General features: G+C 42.1%; 1 protein-coding gene across 5 annotated transcripts in view; it reads left to right on the top strand.

Annotated features, from left to right (window-relative positions):
* SERINC5 (serine incorporator 5) overlaps positions 1–18,072 on the top strand; it is a 100,825-nt gene that overhangs the window by 24,819 nt on the left and 57,934 nt on the right. Inside the window, exon 1 of one of the 5 annotated variants that reach the window (XM_036279097.1) lies at positions 4,250–4,267. The exons of 2 other annotated variants lie outside the window; for them this stretch is intronic. In XM_036279097.1, coding sequence (XP_036134990.1) covers positions 4,265–4,267 — 3 coding nt within the window. In that variant the 5' untranslated portion in view covers positions 4,250–4,264. Of the gene's footprint in view, positions 1–4,249; positions 4,268–12,989; positions 13,026–14,160; positions 14,213–18,072 lie in introns of those variants that run through there. 2 more of the 5 variants (XM_036279096.1, XM_036279098.1) reach the window with 2 other exon arrangements.

Raw genomic sequence — 18,072 nt, 5'->3', positions numbered from 1 at the left:
AAGTTTCTATGTGGACATGTTTTTATTTCTCTTGAGAGTGAAATTGCGGGATCATATGTAACTGTATTAACCTTTGAGGAACTGCCAAATCGTTTCCCAAAGAGGCCGCTGCGGCTTGCGTTCCCCCTAGCAGTGATGAGGGTTCTAATTTCTCCACCGCCTCCCGGCACTCAACAATTGTCTGTCCTTTTGTCTGTTTTTAATTATAGCCATCATAGTGGGTGTGAAATGGTATCTAATTTTGGTTTCGATTTGCATTTTCCTAATGAGTAATGATGTTAAACATCTTTTCAGGTGCTTATTGTCCCTTCATATGTCTTTGGGAAAATGTTTATTCAGATCCTTTGCCCATTTCTAAATTGGGTTGTTTTTTTATTATTGAATTTTAAGAAGTCTTTATATATTCTAGATACCAGCTTCTTATAAGCTTGGTACAAATATTTTATCTGATTCTGAGTTATCATTTCTCTTTCTTGATTGTATCCTTTTACAGCATAAAAATTTAAATTTTAATGTAGTCCATTTTATTTTATTTGTTGCTTGTACTTTGGTCTGTTTTTTTTTTTTTTCCATTTACAGTTTACATTCAATATTATTTTCTGTTAGTTTCAGGTGTAAATGTGCTTTTGGTTTTATATCTAACAATGCTTTGCCTAACCTAAAGTCATGAAGATTTAATCCTGTGTTTTCTTCTAAGAGTTTCATAGTTTTAATTTATACATTTAGGTCTGATCCATTTTGAGTTGATTTTTGTGTATGGTATAAAAAAGGGGTTCAACTTCATTCTTTTGCATGTGGATATCCAGTTCCCGCACCCTATTTTGAAAATACTGTCTTTCTCCCTTGAATTATCTTGGCCCACTTATCAAAAATTAATTTACTATGAATGTTAGGCTTTATTTCTGGGCTGTCACTTGTATAGTTTTTTTAATTGACTATACATTGAAGGAATTAATCATCTGGGACTTAAACACAGTCAGACTGTTGGTGGACTGGAAATTGAAGTTTGGGGATTGTTCATGCTAAGTTATTCTTAGACGGTTGACTCATCTCTGTGATCATGAGATTAATTATTTACAGAGGTTTAATTGTAAGTTACACAGAGTGGTAGTAGATGTTGTCAGAGGCATGAGAGATGATTTTGTTTATTCAAATCACAAACTATAAACACTGGCAGTAGAGACTGGAGCCCTCCATGTATCAGTTAAACTACTGAGTAATGGGGTTGGCAGGACTATAAGGTACACTTCCTTGCTGTGTGGAGCAGTAGCTGGTTCTTTATTTAATATTTTCACTTATTAAGCAATAAATCAATTGAAAAATAAATTTTGATTCAGTTTTCCAAAATAATTACTGTTTTTATGAAGTGCTATTCCTTTTTTTTTTTTTTCCTTTTCCACACTCAATTTGGTGAGACAGTTAACAATGTTGACTTTGAGCCCTGGCCAGTTCGGCTCAGCGGTTGGAGAGTCAGCTTGCAGACCAAAGAGTCGTGGGTTCAGTTCCAGTCAAGGGCATGTACCTGAGTTGCAGTTGGGTTCCCAGCCCTGGTTGTGTGGGAGGCAACCAGTCGATGTGTCTCTCTCACATCGATGTTTCTGTCTCTCTCTCTCTCTCTTCCCTACCTCCCACTCTGTTTGAAGATAAATGGAAAAATATCCTCCGGTGAAGATTAAAAAAAAAAAAGAGTGCTGACTTTGAAATCATACCTGAGTTTGGGTCTTATCCTCACCTCTAATAAGCTGTGACATTGGGCAACTTAATTTCCCAGTGCCCAAGTTTTTCTTTGCTACAGTGGGGAGAATAATAAAAGCGACTGTCTCACAAGTTGGGGGAATAGAGCCGGCAAGCACTTGGAAGTGAGTGCTGCATAAGTGGGAGCTGTTGCCTTTGTTGTTGTTTATTTTGGTAGTTATAAAACGCCCCATCCCCCAGGCTCCCTTTGGGAACTGTTGTTGAAATACAAAAGGAACAGCTTTTTGGTCAGATGTGAGGTTTGGCTGATGGGCCTGAGGATGCTAAAGTGTCAAGGTCCTCGAGCTGCTTGAGCTGCGAAGGGAAGGGAGCCCTGGTTTCCTCGCCCCGGGAAGTGCCAGCAGCGGGAAGAGAGCGGCAGCCAGGGAAGTCTTCCTAAGCATCAGCCCGGGTTGAGTTTGAGGAAATGAGATGATAGCTGCTTTCCAGCAACAAGGTGCAGATACTAGCCCTGTAAATCTCTGAGCTTCCTTCTGGGGAGCACTGAGAATAACACTGGTACCTAACATCACTATTGTAAGTGCTTTCAATGTATTTTTCATCCTGTTGATCCTGTGATGTAGGAACTACTGTTATCTCTATTTTGTAGAAGAGGTGACTGAGGAGCAGAGTATAAGTAATCTTGTATTGAATGGGATGAGCATTTAGTACTACAAGCGTTTGTAGAACATTTATTATGTGCCAGGCACATGGGCTATAAGCACTTTATCTGACCTCATGTAATCCTTACAGATGTTCATCATCATCACTTTGATATAGGGATGGGTGGGGAGAAACAAGTCTGTTTTTGTATTGCTTCACTGGCCAAGAGATTTCTACCTATATTAGGAAGTAAGTTCCTGTAATATGTTTACTTTTACCCTTTCTTAGTGTTGACTCAAACTATGAATGTTTAATGTAGGTGAGTTCAAATTCTTGTTTGTTTCCATTGATCATTTTTCAATTATTTGATAACTTCAAAATTTAGTTGCAAAACTATTTTGTTCTTTGTGGCCTCTGAAAAGAGATGACCCCAAGTTGTTAAATTAGCAAAATATGTGTTTATAGAGATAATAAAGCACTGAGGTGATATTTTGAGGGAAAGGAACTTTTCTGGATTGATGAATAAATTTGCTTTCAGCCTAAGTATGATTTCTGTTTTCTGTCTTTTTCTTTGTATCTTGTTGTAATAGTTAACTTTGAAGAGTTTTATTTATCTAGAATGAATAGGAGGTATTCTAATATTAACAGTGGGGAAAATGTGAATCGTGGGACATTTTAGAAAGGGACAGATTTTACTCTTGCTACCAGTGCCAAACTAACTGGGGCCCAAAATAATTGCTAGGCACTTTTAGACATCATCCCTTTCTGTACGAAACAATTTTATTGAGCGAGTATGTCAGCAACTCTTGATGGATGCTCCATTTTAGAGATGGCACCATAGAAGTCTGAAAGTTTTAGAACGAAGTGGACTGAGTTCACATCTCAGAACCTTAGGAAAGTTACTTCGCTGTTCTCCACGTTGGCTTTCTCGTTTCTCATCTTTCACCTCGGCTTTCTCAGTGTTCTTTTTTTCCTTTCTTTCTCTTTCCTGTGCCTTTCTCTACTTCTTCTGTTGTCTTTCCATCACTTTTTTGAAGTCAGTTTCGCTTATGAAATTTTTCCTGATTATAGAAGTAGTACATTTTCATGCCAAAAAATTAATACCTTTTCATTTGTGAAAAAAAATAGCAAAAATATTGATGAAAAAAATGGTTAACGAGTATTTTCCTCATGGGGTTGTGAGGAGGAGATCAATCTAAGCCAAGAACTTAGGACCCAACTAGCACCTAGAAAACACACAATTGTATTTTTCAAAAAATTATTCTTACTACCATTGCCAGAACATAGGAGCAGTGTGAAGAATACCTTTCAGCCCTGGCAGGTTTGGCTCAGCAGTTAGAGCATCAGCCTGCGGTCCCGAGAGACCCAGGTTCAGTTCCCGCTAAGGGCACGTACCTCGGTTGCAGTTTGTCCCCGGCCCTGGTTGGGTTGTGTGGGAGGCAGCCACTCGATGTGTCCCTCTCATGTCGATGTTTCTCTCTCTCTTCCTTCCACTCTATCTGAACAAAAAAATGGAAAAGTGTGCTCGGGTGAGGATAAAAAAAAAAGAATACCTTTTCTAATGCTCCTGGGCACGGCTGTATTTTCCGCGAGGGCAGTGAGGATGATGTGGGTCCAGTGGCGTCTTGATGGCATCGGGCCTTCCCTGCACTGCCTGCCCTGGGGTCTCTTGATTTTATTTCCATAGGGGGCAGAGGGAGGTGGCTTCAAAACAGTCCAGTCAGGTCTCCCAGAGATGTGGCAATGTAAAAACAGTTTTTTGAATCCTGATGAGTTTTGTAATCAGAAAATCATGTTTATCATGTTTCTTCTTCTGTGAAATGGGGGTTGTGATACTTACATCATAGGGCCCTTTTGAAGATGAAATGGAAGAATATCTTGGAAGCACCCTAGTGTAGTGCTTTGATCCCGAGGAAGTATTTGAGAAATGGTAGGTAACTATTAGTAATAATGACTACTGGGCAGAAGGATCTTCCTGGCTGACTAAGACACTCCCATCTTTAATTTTCGGGTTTTCAGTGACAGCACAGGATATAATTTCCTGCTGTCTTAAGTTGTGGGACTTGCTGTACAGTTTGACACTTTGAAGTAGGGCTGGTGCTCTGGGGCTTTGTCTGCTCTTCTTGGATGCACGCGCATGTACACACGAGTGCATGTGACACTTGCACACAGCATAACCCTGTGCTTTCAAAGCAGGATCAAGGTAGCAAAACTGCTGTCTTTGTCTTTTCTAATGTTACCAGTCTCCACTCTCTCTCTGCACTGTCAGGGTTTTGCTCTCATTACTCTTTCCTTGCAGGGTGCTATGTCAGAAAGAACGAGAATGAGTTCCAAAATTAAGGTAACTTATCCAGGTTTCACATTCATCTCGACAATAGGAGGAATAATACTACTCTCGCTGCCTATCATGTAGGGTGGTAATCAGGTTAGAACGATAGGAAGTTTGTGAAGGCATGATCAAAGTGTTACACTGATGGAATCGTGAGAATGGAAGAATGTAGTGTGGAGGGGGGCACAAGGGGAACCTCAGCAGTGAGTTCAGTTCATGTGTATGAAGTTAGGTTATAGATCCCCTGGAACGGAGAACTCCCACAATGTCGCTAATCTCGTAATGGGCATACCTGCCATTATAATCTTGAAAATGCAAAGAGAAAAATCAAGAAGCAAATGCCTCCTCTTAGATGGGAGAAATGTTTTTATATTTGCCTTTGGTCTGTGCCAGACATTTGACTCTAATTAAAAAAAAAAAAAAAAACTAGAAAAAACAAAACACCACTTCTTCCATGAGCATTCCCGGATGACCTCAACTAGAAGTCACATCTCCGTCTTTGGGGCTGCACCATGCACCATTCATTTAGCTCTGTGCCTGTCCAGCCCATGCCAGGGTTATTTCAATGAGAGCCCTATCTCTCCTGGTAGACGATGAGCTCCTGAGTTGGTTAACAAAGATTTATGAAGCACCTGCTTTGTTGCAGGCACCAGGCCTAGGGAACCTTTTTTCTGCCAAGGGCCATTTGGATATTTATAACATCATTCATGGGCCATGCAAAATTTTCAACTTAAAAATTAGCCTGCTATATATTTGGTCAAGCTAATATGGTGAGGCATGTGATGTTAGCTGGTATTGGTTTCTTGGGCCTTATACGCCAGGCCCACTGGCTGGACATTCCCCACCCTGAAATAGTCTTTGCCTTGATGGAATAGAATATAGAGTCTAGTGCAGGGGGCAGATTTTATTTTATTTTTATTTATTTATTTTTATCCTCACCCGAGGACATTTTTCCATTTTTTGTTCAGTCAGAGTGGGAGGGAGAGAGAGGAAGAGAGAGAGAGAGAAACATTGATGCGAAAGGGACACATCGAGTGGCCGCCACCCACACAACCAACCAGGGCTGGGGACAAACTGCAACCGAGGTACATGCCCTTAGCGGGAATCGAACCCGGGTCTCTCTGGACCACAGGCCGACGCTCTAACCGCTGAGCCAAACTGGCCAGGGCAGGGGGCAGATTTTAAATAAGCCATTCTCCAGATACCTAATTCCAATTGTGATGAATTTGATTGAGTTCAAGTTTATAAAAGGAACTTCATCCAGATAGGAGGATTGAGCATGAGGCATTGTGGGGAAGCGTTAGCTCTTGGACAGCCATGTAGGGTCGTAGGTTCGTGGAGTCATAGGGTTGTAGGGTCGTAGGGTCGTAGGGTCAGAAGGTCGCACAGTTTGAGTACTGCACAAAGGTAACCAGCTGAGAGGGCAGGCAGAGCTGAAATCTGATTTCTCATTGCTTACTCAAGCTGCGCCTTTTTCTTTCTTTTTTAAATCTTCACCAGAGGTTTTACTGATTTTAGAGAGGGGGGGAGAGAAGCATCAATGTATGAGAGAAATATTGATTGGCATTCATTGGTTGCTTCTTGTACATACCCCGTCTGGGATCGAACCCACAACCTGGTTATGTGCCCTAACCAGGAATCAAACCACCAACCCTTCAGTGGGGCCAGTGTTACAACCAACTAAGCTGCACCAGCCGCCAGGGCTGTACCTTTATCTAATTTGCAAAAAGGCATTGCGAGACTAGTAGGGGCAATGTTTAGTTCCTGCCCTCCCCCCCTCTAAAAAGAACACTGCACTGAATAGTAAACATTGTAAAGTAGGGGGACAATGGACTTAGGAGGTACCTGACTAAGGCAGAAATCTCAGTTCTTCCACTTACTTGGTGTGTCTTTGTTATTTGATCAACTTTCTCATCTATAGTAAAAGTTAGTGATAACAGCATAGGGTTATGATGAACATTCAGATCTGTAATGTATATAAAGAATCTAGTAAAGTACATGCTGCATATAATAGGTGCTCAGTAAATTGTGTTTAGACAAACTTGTCAGTAAGTGTTGCTTTGGTCACTGTTGTTTCTACTGTGTATTTTACCCCATATTCTCCATTTACCCCAATTTCTGCCTTGCCTTCTTTTTTTTCTTTTTCTTTTTGTTGATTTTTAGAGAGAGAGGAAGGGAGAAGGATAGAGAGATAGAAACATTGATGAGAAAGAACATCAATTGGCCGCCTCCTGCATGCCCCCCACTGGGGATGGGGCCCACAACCTGGGCACATGCCCTGATTGGGAATCGAACCAGCGACCTCTTGATGCATGGGTCGACGCTCAACCACAGAGTCACACCGGCTGGGCAGCCTTGCCTTCTTTGGGAAGACTGGACCTTGGCCAAAATGTGTGCCATCAGGCTCTTCTTGCTCTCTAGTTGGGATGTTGTGTCATATAAGTTTTGTTTTCTTGCTCTGTGATTTTAAGGAATAACTTTATTTCAAGTTATTCTGCGTGCCTAAGGGTACCAGGAATTTAGTCTATAAAATTTAATGTGATTAGAACATTGACTTCCAAACTTGTTCTCTTTGTAAATCATGGTGTTTCTTACTTAGTATCATGAGAAAGTTGGTGATATGAACTAGATATGATTTTATAGCAGAATATGATTAATTTATATGTCCCATCAAATCCCAACCATATTTGTTCATGAAAAAGCAAGCTAAATATCATCTTTTGATTCCTGGTTTTCCATTAATATTATGATGTGTTCTTTCTGTTTGCCGTGTGCCCATACATAATTGGGAGCAGGTGGTGAAGGCGTAAGGAAAATTGATGGGATTAAAAAAATGAAAATTGAGAAAATGAAGCCATTTTGGCAGTACGTTTTAAAGTATAGGTTTTATTATTATTCAGGTATGGCAAAGCCAACAGATCAAGAGACAACTGCCATTGGAAAGAAAGTTTGTTACTGTCAATTCCCAAGAAGAAGGGGTAGCCGTGCCGTGCAGGGCCATGCCGGGGAGCACCAGGGTCAGTCAGGAGGCGGAAGGAGCAAGGGGAAAGGATGGACAGGAGCCTTTATTGTGGTTTCTCTGGCAAAGGAAGGCAAGGCAGGGTGAGCAGGTTTGGCAGTGGCTAGTTTGAATAATTTCAGTGTGCTCTGGGGCTATAGGGATGGTTTCTAGTGGTCTGGTATCCGTTCTTGGGATGGTTAGGGCACAGAATTATTACCTCCTGGAGTGTAAGAGCCAGATAGAAGAAGTGGTCCAGAATATGGGCCCTGGCTTGGTTGGTTTGCACATGAAAGATGTACTCACAGGGGAGTAATTTGCTATCTCCTAGCTCTGGGAGAGTCTGCAAGGCCCAGATGCCAGAGCATCAAGGATACAGAAAATAACTCGATTAGATGTTGTTCCTGTGAATTAGGAGAAATTTACTGCAATTTCATTTCAGTGATGGACCCCTGGGTCCAGCATGTGGCCTAGGAGTGACATAGAAGCAGGGTGTGAGAACTCCTGGGTTGGAGCAGTTGGGAACGGTTTTGGGGTCTTGTTCCCACATTGGGCCAGTTTTGTTCTTACAGAGTAAAATCTGTGTCCAGGGACCACCACATCACACAAATTCTCCAGTCTCCTTGTGGACACTGAACTTGCTGGTGTTGGTGAGAGGTAATGGCTAGAGACAGTGGCCAGGAAAGCTTTGCCCGGCCACTGAGACATCACCTGGAAACAGTGGCCCATCCATGGCTGCTTGGTGGGGTGATTCTTCTTCTAGACAGTGTATAGGATGCTCCCTAAAGAGGCTTATCCCAGAGAGCGAGGTTGGGACCATTTTTATTAAAGCTATCCTGGAAACTCAATTTACGGTACTTCTCTTCTGATAGTCTTCGATTTTGCCAAGGTTGTCTTGCTATTTAATGCCCCCTGATAAAATGAATTTTAGAAATAAAATAGCAAGTCATAACACATGCAGAGGGTAGAAAATTAAATGCGCTTTTTACTTTTTTTCTGGATCAGAAGATTTCTACTCTTTGATTATTCAACTGTTAAGATTTTCCCTTAATTTAGAAAACGTTATGAAATTCATGCTAATGTTGAAAACATGCAAAAACCAGGACATGGTAAAGAAAACAAGATCATATAACTTCATAACTTTGGTTGATATTTTAGTATATTTATCTTTCCCCAAGGAAGTTTCTATTAGCATTTTTTCAGATTAAATTATTTAAAGACATCTTTTTCATTGTGTCATTCCCTTTCCTTGTGGTATTGAAGCAGCGTTTGATCCCACTGCAAACCTGCTTTTACTATTTGCCATCACTGAAGAGTCCTGAGTAGAAAGCTAGGGACACTTGCTGTTAGGCGTGTGGGATGTCTTCTTTCAACACAGGCCTGTTTAGAGGTGCAGTCTGAATACATACCTGCGCATTGGGCTTGTTTCAGATACTAGATACTCAGAACAGAAGGCCCTGCTGCTGCAGAAGGAACACACTCCCTAATCCCCTGGGCTTGTGTCACACTTTGAACCAGCCCAAGATCGCCTGGGGAGCTTATTAAAATGCAGATTCCAATTCTGAGTCAGTAGGTCTGGGCTGGGACCTGACAGGCCCCCAGTGGTCCCCTGCCGCTGGCCCGTGAGCCACACTTGGGAAGGTACTTAAGAATGTGCCCAGTGCTGTCTGCTTTTGCTGCAAAGAGATTTCTGCTTCTGTTCCACTCTGGGCTGGGCTGTTTGGGGGACTGGCTCCACTTCCCTTTCCCATCACCTCCTCTGGGCTGCTCAAGACTCCAGCATTTCTGCTTGGCCTGGGCTCACACCCACATTCCTGCCAAACCTGCTCTACTCGCTCCAGCAGCTCTCAAGTCTCCCCAGGTCTCCTCCTCCTACCACCCCTAAGTCAGGGCCCAGAAAGATTGTTCAGTTACTTCCTACTTTATTGCCTCCCCCTCAGCCCCCAGCTTCCTGTCTGGGAGTTCAGGCCTAGTGCTGTCTGATTTCTTTCTCCCTGCGGAGAGTTAAGGCTGCCTGTCGGCTCTGTCCTGGCCTCAACCTGTTTCCTGTCCCCTGGGGCTCTGGGGGAAGGAAGGAGGGGCAAGACAGATACTGAGTCTTCAGAGGAGCCCTGTGTTCAGTCCAGCATCCACCCCACCAAGCTGACTGACAAATTCTAGGTTTGACTGAACAAATCACTATAATCAAGGTTCATTTCCTGAACTGCCTACCCCTTGGGCCTGTTTACCAAGAGCAGTTCACTTAGTAGGTGTATCAACCTGGCTTTGTGGTCCATTGTGCTGGATTTTGAGGCCCGGGTGCTGGTCTTCACAGCTGATAGCTGATAGCTGAGCTCTATCTTTATAGTTGTAAAAGGCAGAGGGAATACCACTCCCAACCTGAGAGACTTACTTCCTTAGAAAGATGCCTCAGGGGCCCTGGCTGGTTTGGTTTAGTGGTTGTAGCCTTGGCCTGTGGATCAGAGTCCCAGGTTCAGTTCCTGCCAGGGGCACATACAAAAAAGATGCCTCAGGGGAAACCTCTCTTTAGACCCCCTCTGCCAACGCATCTTGCTTGCATAGGCAATGCCCTGACGAATAAAAAAGCTGAATGGGGGGCTATATAAGAATATTTTCATTTCTGTTGGTATTTTGATAAAAATATGATTCTAGGGCTCCATCATTTGGCCCTGATTCCTTTTGCAAATGTATTTTAAGAACATGAACAGGAAGTTTCTCAAATTAGGGGCAAAGTTGCAGGGGGAGTTGCATGTGTATGATACAGACACCAGCCAGTTGGTACCATGAGGGCAGCCGGTACCTGAATCAAAGCATCCTCCCCGATGCTGCCCGGGGTTTGTGCCAGCGGCCCTACCGTGAGGACCTGGTTAGAAGAGGGTAGAGGGTGCTGGTGACTCCCAGGGCCTCTGTCAGTGCTTCCGTGGAAAATGCAGTTACTGAGGACTTTTGCTTGGGAAAGGCACCCGCCTCTTCATTCCTTGCTCTTGAAGCCAGAGATGGGAGGAGATACATTTCAAGGATGAAAGGAGAAGGGGGCTGGAAAGAGGCTTCCTGCAGTTTTGAGGGACTGATGAATAGTGAAATTAACTGTGAGAAAGTGTTTCCTCAGCTGTAGGAAAACAGTGCAGTTGTTACTTCAGCTCCGAGCAAGAGCTCTTGAACCAGACCTTTCATGTGGCCGCCTCCAGGCTTCCATCCTTTCATCTGGAAGGAAGGAGTGTGGAGTGTGATGGAGGGAGGGGTGAGGGAGACCCTGTGGGAGTGTTGTCAGGCCTGTTTCCCCAGGAGGAGCAGGAGCCCTCTCCCCTTCCTTTCTGCTCCTGCTGAGTGCCGGTGCCATCCATGACATCCCGCAGGGCCCCGGGCTTACAGACCAGCTCACTGCCTGACACCCGTTTCCAATTTATCTATTCACTTATGTGGAAACAAGTTTGAAGCCTCACCTTTTATTGGGCATTCTGTGCCTTATAAAGAATAGGATTAGCCCTGGCCAGTTTGGCTCAGCGGTTAGAGCGTCGGCCTGCAGTCCAGAGAGACCCGGGTTCGGTTCCCGGTAAGGGCATGTATCCTCGGTTGCAGTTTGTCCCCGGCCCTGGTTGGGTCATGCGGTGTTTCTCTCTCTCTCAAAATGGAAAAACATCCTCCGGTGAGGATTTAAAAAAAAAAAAAAAAAGAATAGGATTAGCCCTGTCCCGTGTGGCTCAGTTGGTTGAGTATAAACCGTGCACAGAAAGGTTTACTGGTTTGATTCTCAGTCAGGGCACATGCCCAGGTTTCGGGCTCAATCCCTGGTTGGGGGCATACAGGGGGCAGCTGCTCCATGTTTCTCTCTCTCATTGATGTTTATCTCTCTTTCTCTGTCTCCCTTCCTCTTTCTCTAAAAATCAATTTAAAAAATCTTAAAAAAAAAAAAAGGATAGGGTTATGTGAAATCCTGCTGACTGCTTCCTTGCATAGAACCACTGGAGCTAGAGTACCCTTCAAAGAGGCATCTTGTCACCAGGCAGCAGGTCAGAAGTATCTTTTGAGGAGTGGCTCCTTTCTGTGGTGTAGGGAGGGAAAGTGACCAGCAGTTGACCTCCTACGTGGGTTGGGGGAGGAACTTTGCTGCTCTCTGCTTTTCAGAACAGGGGGTTGTACATCAGGAAATTGGGCATTTACCACCCCTACCCTGTAGCTGTTCAAGAGCATTCAGTTTTATGGCCACCCCAGGGTTAACTCATCGTGTGCCAGCCAGCCTTGCATTTTAACTGTGTTGAAATAGCAACCTTTCAAAATGCATTACACACTTAGACACTTACTGCCTTCTTACCAGGGTCAACAGAGCATCGTTTAAACCGATTTATGGTGGCTTCATTTACTTGTTTTGATTGTGTGTTATTTTACTGCACTATGGTTAACAGAAGTGGGAGACCCAAAGGCTCAGTTATTAGCGCATCCTTCCTCCAGATTGCTGAGTTGTTTCAACTGGTGTGTGTTTTGCCGGCCCACTGATGCCCATTTCTGGATTTGTCCTTGAGCCAAATCATCTAACCATCCTGAGCCTCAGCCAGCATGTCAGAAAAAGCAGAGGACCGGACTGGATGAGAGCCTTTAGCCTAGGTGCGGTGACGTGTTTCAGTTGGGGTAGAATTTTGGGATGCTGAGTTTTATGATATAAATTCACTAGCATATAAATTGTATGAGGACAGGGACTGTACTAGTATCTCCTAGAACAATGCCTGGTCACTAGTAAACGTTTGATAAATATTTGTTGTGTGAATACACAGGGTGAGGCAAAAAGTAGGTTTACAGTTTTGAGTATGTGAAGCAGAGTTTATTCTAGTATTATTATTTATTAATTATTGTCCATATGAACAACTGTAAACCTACTTTTGTCCCACCCTGTATATTTGTAATGTCATAGTGCATCCATATGTTTTATACATTGGAGTTGCACACAGAATTTCACTTGACTTCCTAGTACACTGCTAAACCCCTTAAAATTACTGGCACAACTGAGCTGATGACACAGCTCACATCGGTTCCCCCACCCCTACCCCCATGTGCTACTTTGGCAGGTGGATCCTTTTGAGCCAAAGGCATTTGAGAGCCTGTGGCCCCAAGATAAACTTGTACTTCTCCCTTAAATATTTAAATGGATGGGCTTGCCCATAATGTCAGTTATCAACAGAAATAACTTTTTATGACCTACCTATGGAGCAGGGTGAACTTCTAATTACTGAACATCTGCTCCTCTTATCATCCTACAAATTACCTTCCTCCCCTTGGAAGCCCCAAAGCGCCTTACCTCATCCTTAGCTCAGAATGCCACAGAAACTTCTTTTTAACTTTCTGTCTCTAAACCTCACATGTATGCAGGTATGTAATAAAATTTGGTTATTTTCTCTCATCACTTTTATCTGTCTTATGTCAAATTAATGATCAGAACAGTCGGAAAAACCTAGGAGGGTAAAGGACAGTTTCTTCCGCCCCCACACCCCCCCTCCCACTGCACACTTGGATCTAGTTGTCAGTTGGCTCTGTGGCCCCGTCACCAGGCTGTCAAGCATTCTGTGGCTTGGCAGGGTTTGGGGGTTGGGCTGGCATAAAGCACCTCTTGGAAAGAGGTTGGCAGATTTCTCCATTGCCGCATAGTCTCCATGACACAATCAGGCAGATTTGGGGTTTTGTGTTTCATTAACTGCTTGCTGATAAGTTTTTATAAAGTCAAACAAGCAGGATTGTTTTCCTCCTTATTTTGATGAGATTTAAAACTAACTTCTAAAAATGATTTAAACCTAGTAAGCACTTTTTTCCCCCACATCCTGCACTTTTCCGTTTTGAATTTCAAAGTTTCATTTTTCTACACCTTTTTTCCCCTCTAGAACTTGCTTAACTCCTCTTTCCCAGCCCTGTTCTGCTGCAGGTATTTGTGGCTTTTGTGGGTGCCAGTGAGTGTTCCGAGTTCTTGTTTGCTCCTCGGTGGAAATACAGATGCCTTTAGCTTTCAGGCACGTTGGAAGTGCTTGCACACACGGAACAGCTTTCCCCCAGTTGCTAGGATGCTCTCTTGGGTTCAGATCTTAGGAGTTTTCTTTCTTTCTTTTTTTTTTTTATCCTCACCTGAGGACATTTTTCCATTTTTTATTCAGATAGAGTGGTAGGGAGAGAGAGGAAGAGAGAGAGAGAAACATCTACGTGAAAGGGACACATCGAGTCGCCACCACCTGCATAACCCAACTAGGGTCGGGAACAAACTGCAGGCAAGGTACATGCCCTTAGCGGGAACCGAACCCGGGTCTCTGTGGACTGCAGGCTGACGCTCTAACCGCTGAGCCAAACTGGCCAGGGCAGGAGTTTTATTTCTAAAAGTATTTCCTTCAATAGATGCATTTATTATCTGCACTAGAACAAAAAATGAAAAATATTGTTATAATTTGGGTATTAATGGTTTGATTCCCCTCCCTTTCCCATCCTCACTCCTTCCATGTTGACCAGATGAACTGAAGAGAAATGACCATCTCTGGGAAGGAGGGTGATGGCTATGATGATGCAGATGATAACAGGTAGCTGTTTTTTGGGTCGGGGAGGGGGCTACCCTGTGTCAGGCTCTATGCTGAGAACTTTGCTGAATTGTCTCATTTAACCCTCATTATCAACTCTGCGAAGTAGGTATTTTTATTCCCATTTTACAAATGAGGTGACAGAGCCAGCTGGTCCAAGGCTACATCCATCAGGCAGTGTTTGAGCTTGGGTGTGAACCCAGACAGCCTGACTCCATGGTTCTTGCTCTTAACCCCTAAATCAGTGCTTCTCAACAGACCGGGGAGGGCAATTGTCTGAGATATTTCTGATTGTCACCATCTGTAAGGCAGAAGGGTGGGTGGGTGGTAGAAGCATCTTGTGGGTAGAGACCAAGGATGCTGCTGAACATCCTACTTATTGGACAGCCACCAACAAGGAATTATAGGGCTGAGATTGACAACCTGCCCTAAGTGATCTAGGAATGTTTGTTTTCTGTTGAACTGCCAGAAAGTGGAGTTTGTTTACCTTTTAACCTTAAACCTACTAAAATATATCACATGTGGAGGGTGGCGTGATGGAATGATTCGAAGAATCCAACTGCTGTTTGAGAACAGAGAACTTGATCAACATTCTTTGGTGCTGAAAGTAACCCTAACCTCGTGAGAAAGGGACTCCCCACCAGAACAGTTTTGTCCCAGCTCCGTTGTCCAATACCTTGTGTGTTCATAGTCTGTCCTTGTGCATTTCACAATTGGACCCTGTGTGTACCATGTGTCCTTTAAGGAAGGACATTGACCCTTGACTTTGCTTTTGATGGAAACGCTGCTGATTGTGGAAGCTGACGTGTTCTGGAATGTTGAAACCCCTGTGAGAAACTACCCGCCAGAAATCCCTTTCTGACAACCCCCCAGAGTCTTGCTGCCACCATTATGGGGATGACTGTGAAAACCTTGGGGTTTTAAGGGATTCTTTAAACTCAAAAGAGAAAAAAATGTCAGAAACTGAGATGAAGGAAATATGTATAAGAGCTAATTTCTGGGCTGGGCAAATATATAGCTTGTTTAACCCCTTGAACATATAGGTAGCTGTTTGAATTTTCTCCTTTTATTTTTATTTGTTTCAAATTCTACCAAGTAAAGGTTTATTTATATAAATAAAACTCTAAAAATATTACAAAGGTTAAATCATTTTTTTTATTGTGGTAAAAATATCCAGAAAAATTTCCATCTTAACCATTTTTAAAGATACAGTACAGTAAACATTTTCCAGTTTTATGCCATAGTTACTATGATATGTAGTTCACTCTGGCTGTTTTAAACCAATCACAACGGAAGTGGATTTCATTTCTCACTGGCTGATTTCTTTAACAGATACTTCAGTGCTTAACAAATAGGAGATAGAACAAGGATGTGGCTTTGTTTTGTTCCAAAACAGAAATTTTAAATGTTTTTTTTTTTTTCATTATAAGATACGCGCTTGTTCAGAAAGTACAGAAAAGCATAGTCCCTTGTAATCCTATAACTCTGTTCACTACTGTTGACATCCTGGTATATCCTAGATTGTTTTTTGTTGTTGTTGTTATTGCTGATCTATGTCTTGTTATATTAATGCTATCATACTTGATACTCTTGTATTATTAACTATTTTCAGTTAATACAGTGTGGACATCTTTCCATGGCAGTGAATTTTTCTGTATAATTTGTACCATTTCAATAGGTGCATTGTATTCAATAATGTGTATGTACCATGATTACAGTGATCATTGCTCTTTCATTGAATATCTAGGTTTCCTTTCTGTCTTTCTTTTTTTAAATTATTTTTGTTACAGATGTTTCTCCTTTTCCCCTCAGATACCCTCCTCCTGATCCCACCCCCTCCACCCCCCAGCTTTATTGTCTATGTCCATTGGTTATGCATACATGCATATAAGTTCTTTGTTTTATCTATCCCTCCCCTCCACAACCTTCCTCTGAGTTTTGTCAGTCTGAAGGGTATTCCTTTCTATGTCTCTGGGTCTATTTTGTTCATCAGCTTATTTTGTTCATTGTATTCCACAAATAAGTGAGATCATGTGGTTTTTGTCTTTCTCTGATTGGGTTATTTCACTTAGCATAATACTCTCCAGGTCCCTCCATGTCATCTCAAAGGATAAGAGATCTATCTTTCTTACAGCTGCATAGTGTTCCATTGTGTACATGTACCACAGCTTTTTTATCCATTCATCTATTGATGGACACTTGGGCTGTTTCCATATTTTAGCAATTGTAAATAGTGCTGCTGTGAACACAGAGGTATATATATTCTTTCTGATTGATGTTTCAGGCTCCTTAGGGTATATTCCTAGAAGTGGGATCACTGGGTCAAATGGCCGTTCAATTTTAGTTTTTTGAGGAAACACTATAGTTTTCCACAGTGGCTGCACCAGTCTGCATTCCCACCAGCAGTGGACTAGAGTCCCCTTTTCTCCACACCCTTGCCAGCACTTGTTTGCTGATTTGTTGATGTCAGCCATTCTGGCAGGTGTGAGGTGATATATCTCATAGTCTTTTAAATTTGCATCTCTCTGATGATTAGCGACGTTGAACCTGTTTTCATATGTCTCTTGGCCATTTGTATGTCCTCTTTGGAGAGGTGTCTATTCAGGTCCTCTCTTCATCTTTTAATTGGATTGTTCATCTTCCTTTTGTTGAATTTTATGAATACTTTATATATTTTGGATATTAACCCCTTATCTGAGGTACTGTTGGCAAATGCATTCTCTTATGCAGTGGGTTACCCTTTCATTTTGATGCTGGTTTCTTTTGCCATGCAGAAGCTTTTTAGTTTGATGTAGTCCCATTTCTTAATTTTTTTCCTGTTTTTCTTGTCCTAGGCAATGTATCGGTGAAAATTCTGCTACATGTCATGTCTGAGATTTTGGTGCCTACATTTCTTTTTAGGATTTTTATAGTTTCACGACTTACATTTAAGACTGAGCCAAACTGGCCAGGGCTCTATTCATTTTTATAAAACAGGTTGGAGCATCGGCCTGTGGACCAGAGAGTCCCGGGTTCAGTTTCCGCTAGGGGCAGGTACCAAAAAAACCCCCACAAACTTTTATCTATTTTGAGTTTATTGTATATGGTGGAAATTGGTGATCTAGTTTCATTTTTCTGCATGTAGCTGTCCAGTTTTCCCAGCACCATTTATTAGAGACTGTCTTTTTTCCATTGTATGCTCTTACCTCCTTTGTTGAATATTAATTGGCATAATGTCTTGGGTCAATTTATGGGTTCTTTGTTCTGTTCCATTGATCTATATGCCTGTTCTTGTGTCATTACCAGGCTGTTTTGATTATAGTGGCTTTGTGTCCGGTATTATGATTCCTCCTACTTTGTTCTTCTTTTTCAAGATTGCTCTGACTATTTGAAGTCTTTTTTGGTTCCATATAAACTTTTGATATATTTGTTCTAGTTTTGTGAAATAGGTTGTTGGTATTTTAATGGGAATTGCACTGAATCCATAGATTGCTTTTAGTAGTATGGACATTTTAATGATGCTAATTCTTCCAATCCATGAACAAGGTATATGATTCCACTTATTTATATCTTCTATTTCTTTTTTTCAATGACCTGTAGTTTTCTGCAAATAGGTCCTTTACTTCTTTGGTTAAGTTTATCTCTAGGTATCTTAATTATTTTGCCCCAGTGGTAAATGAGAGTTTTTTTTAGTTTTTCTGTCTGTGAGTTCATTACTGGTGCATAAGAATGCCGTTAATTTCTTGATGTTAATTTTGTATCCTGCTACTTTGCCAAATTTGTTTATTAAATCTAGTAGATTTTTGATGGAATCTTTAGGGTTATCATGTCATGTGTAAATAATGACAGTTTCACTTTCTCCTTTCCAATTTGGATTCCTTTTA

The sequence above is a fragment of the Molossus molossus genome, unplaced genomic scaffold, assembly GCF_014108415.1.
Source record: "Molossus molossus isolate mMolMol1 unplaced genomic scaffold, mMolMol1.p scaffold_m16_p_3, whole genome shotgun sequence".
NCBI classification, from domain to species: domain Eukaryota; kingdom Metazoa; phylum Chordata; class Mammalia; order Chiroptera; family Molossidae; genus Molossus; species Molossus molossus.
Note: the sequence above shows the minus strand (reverse complement) of the source record. Positions and strands in the feature narration are given on the sequence as shown.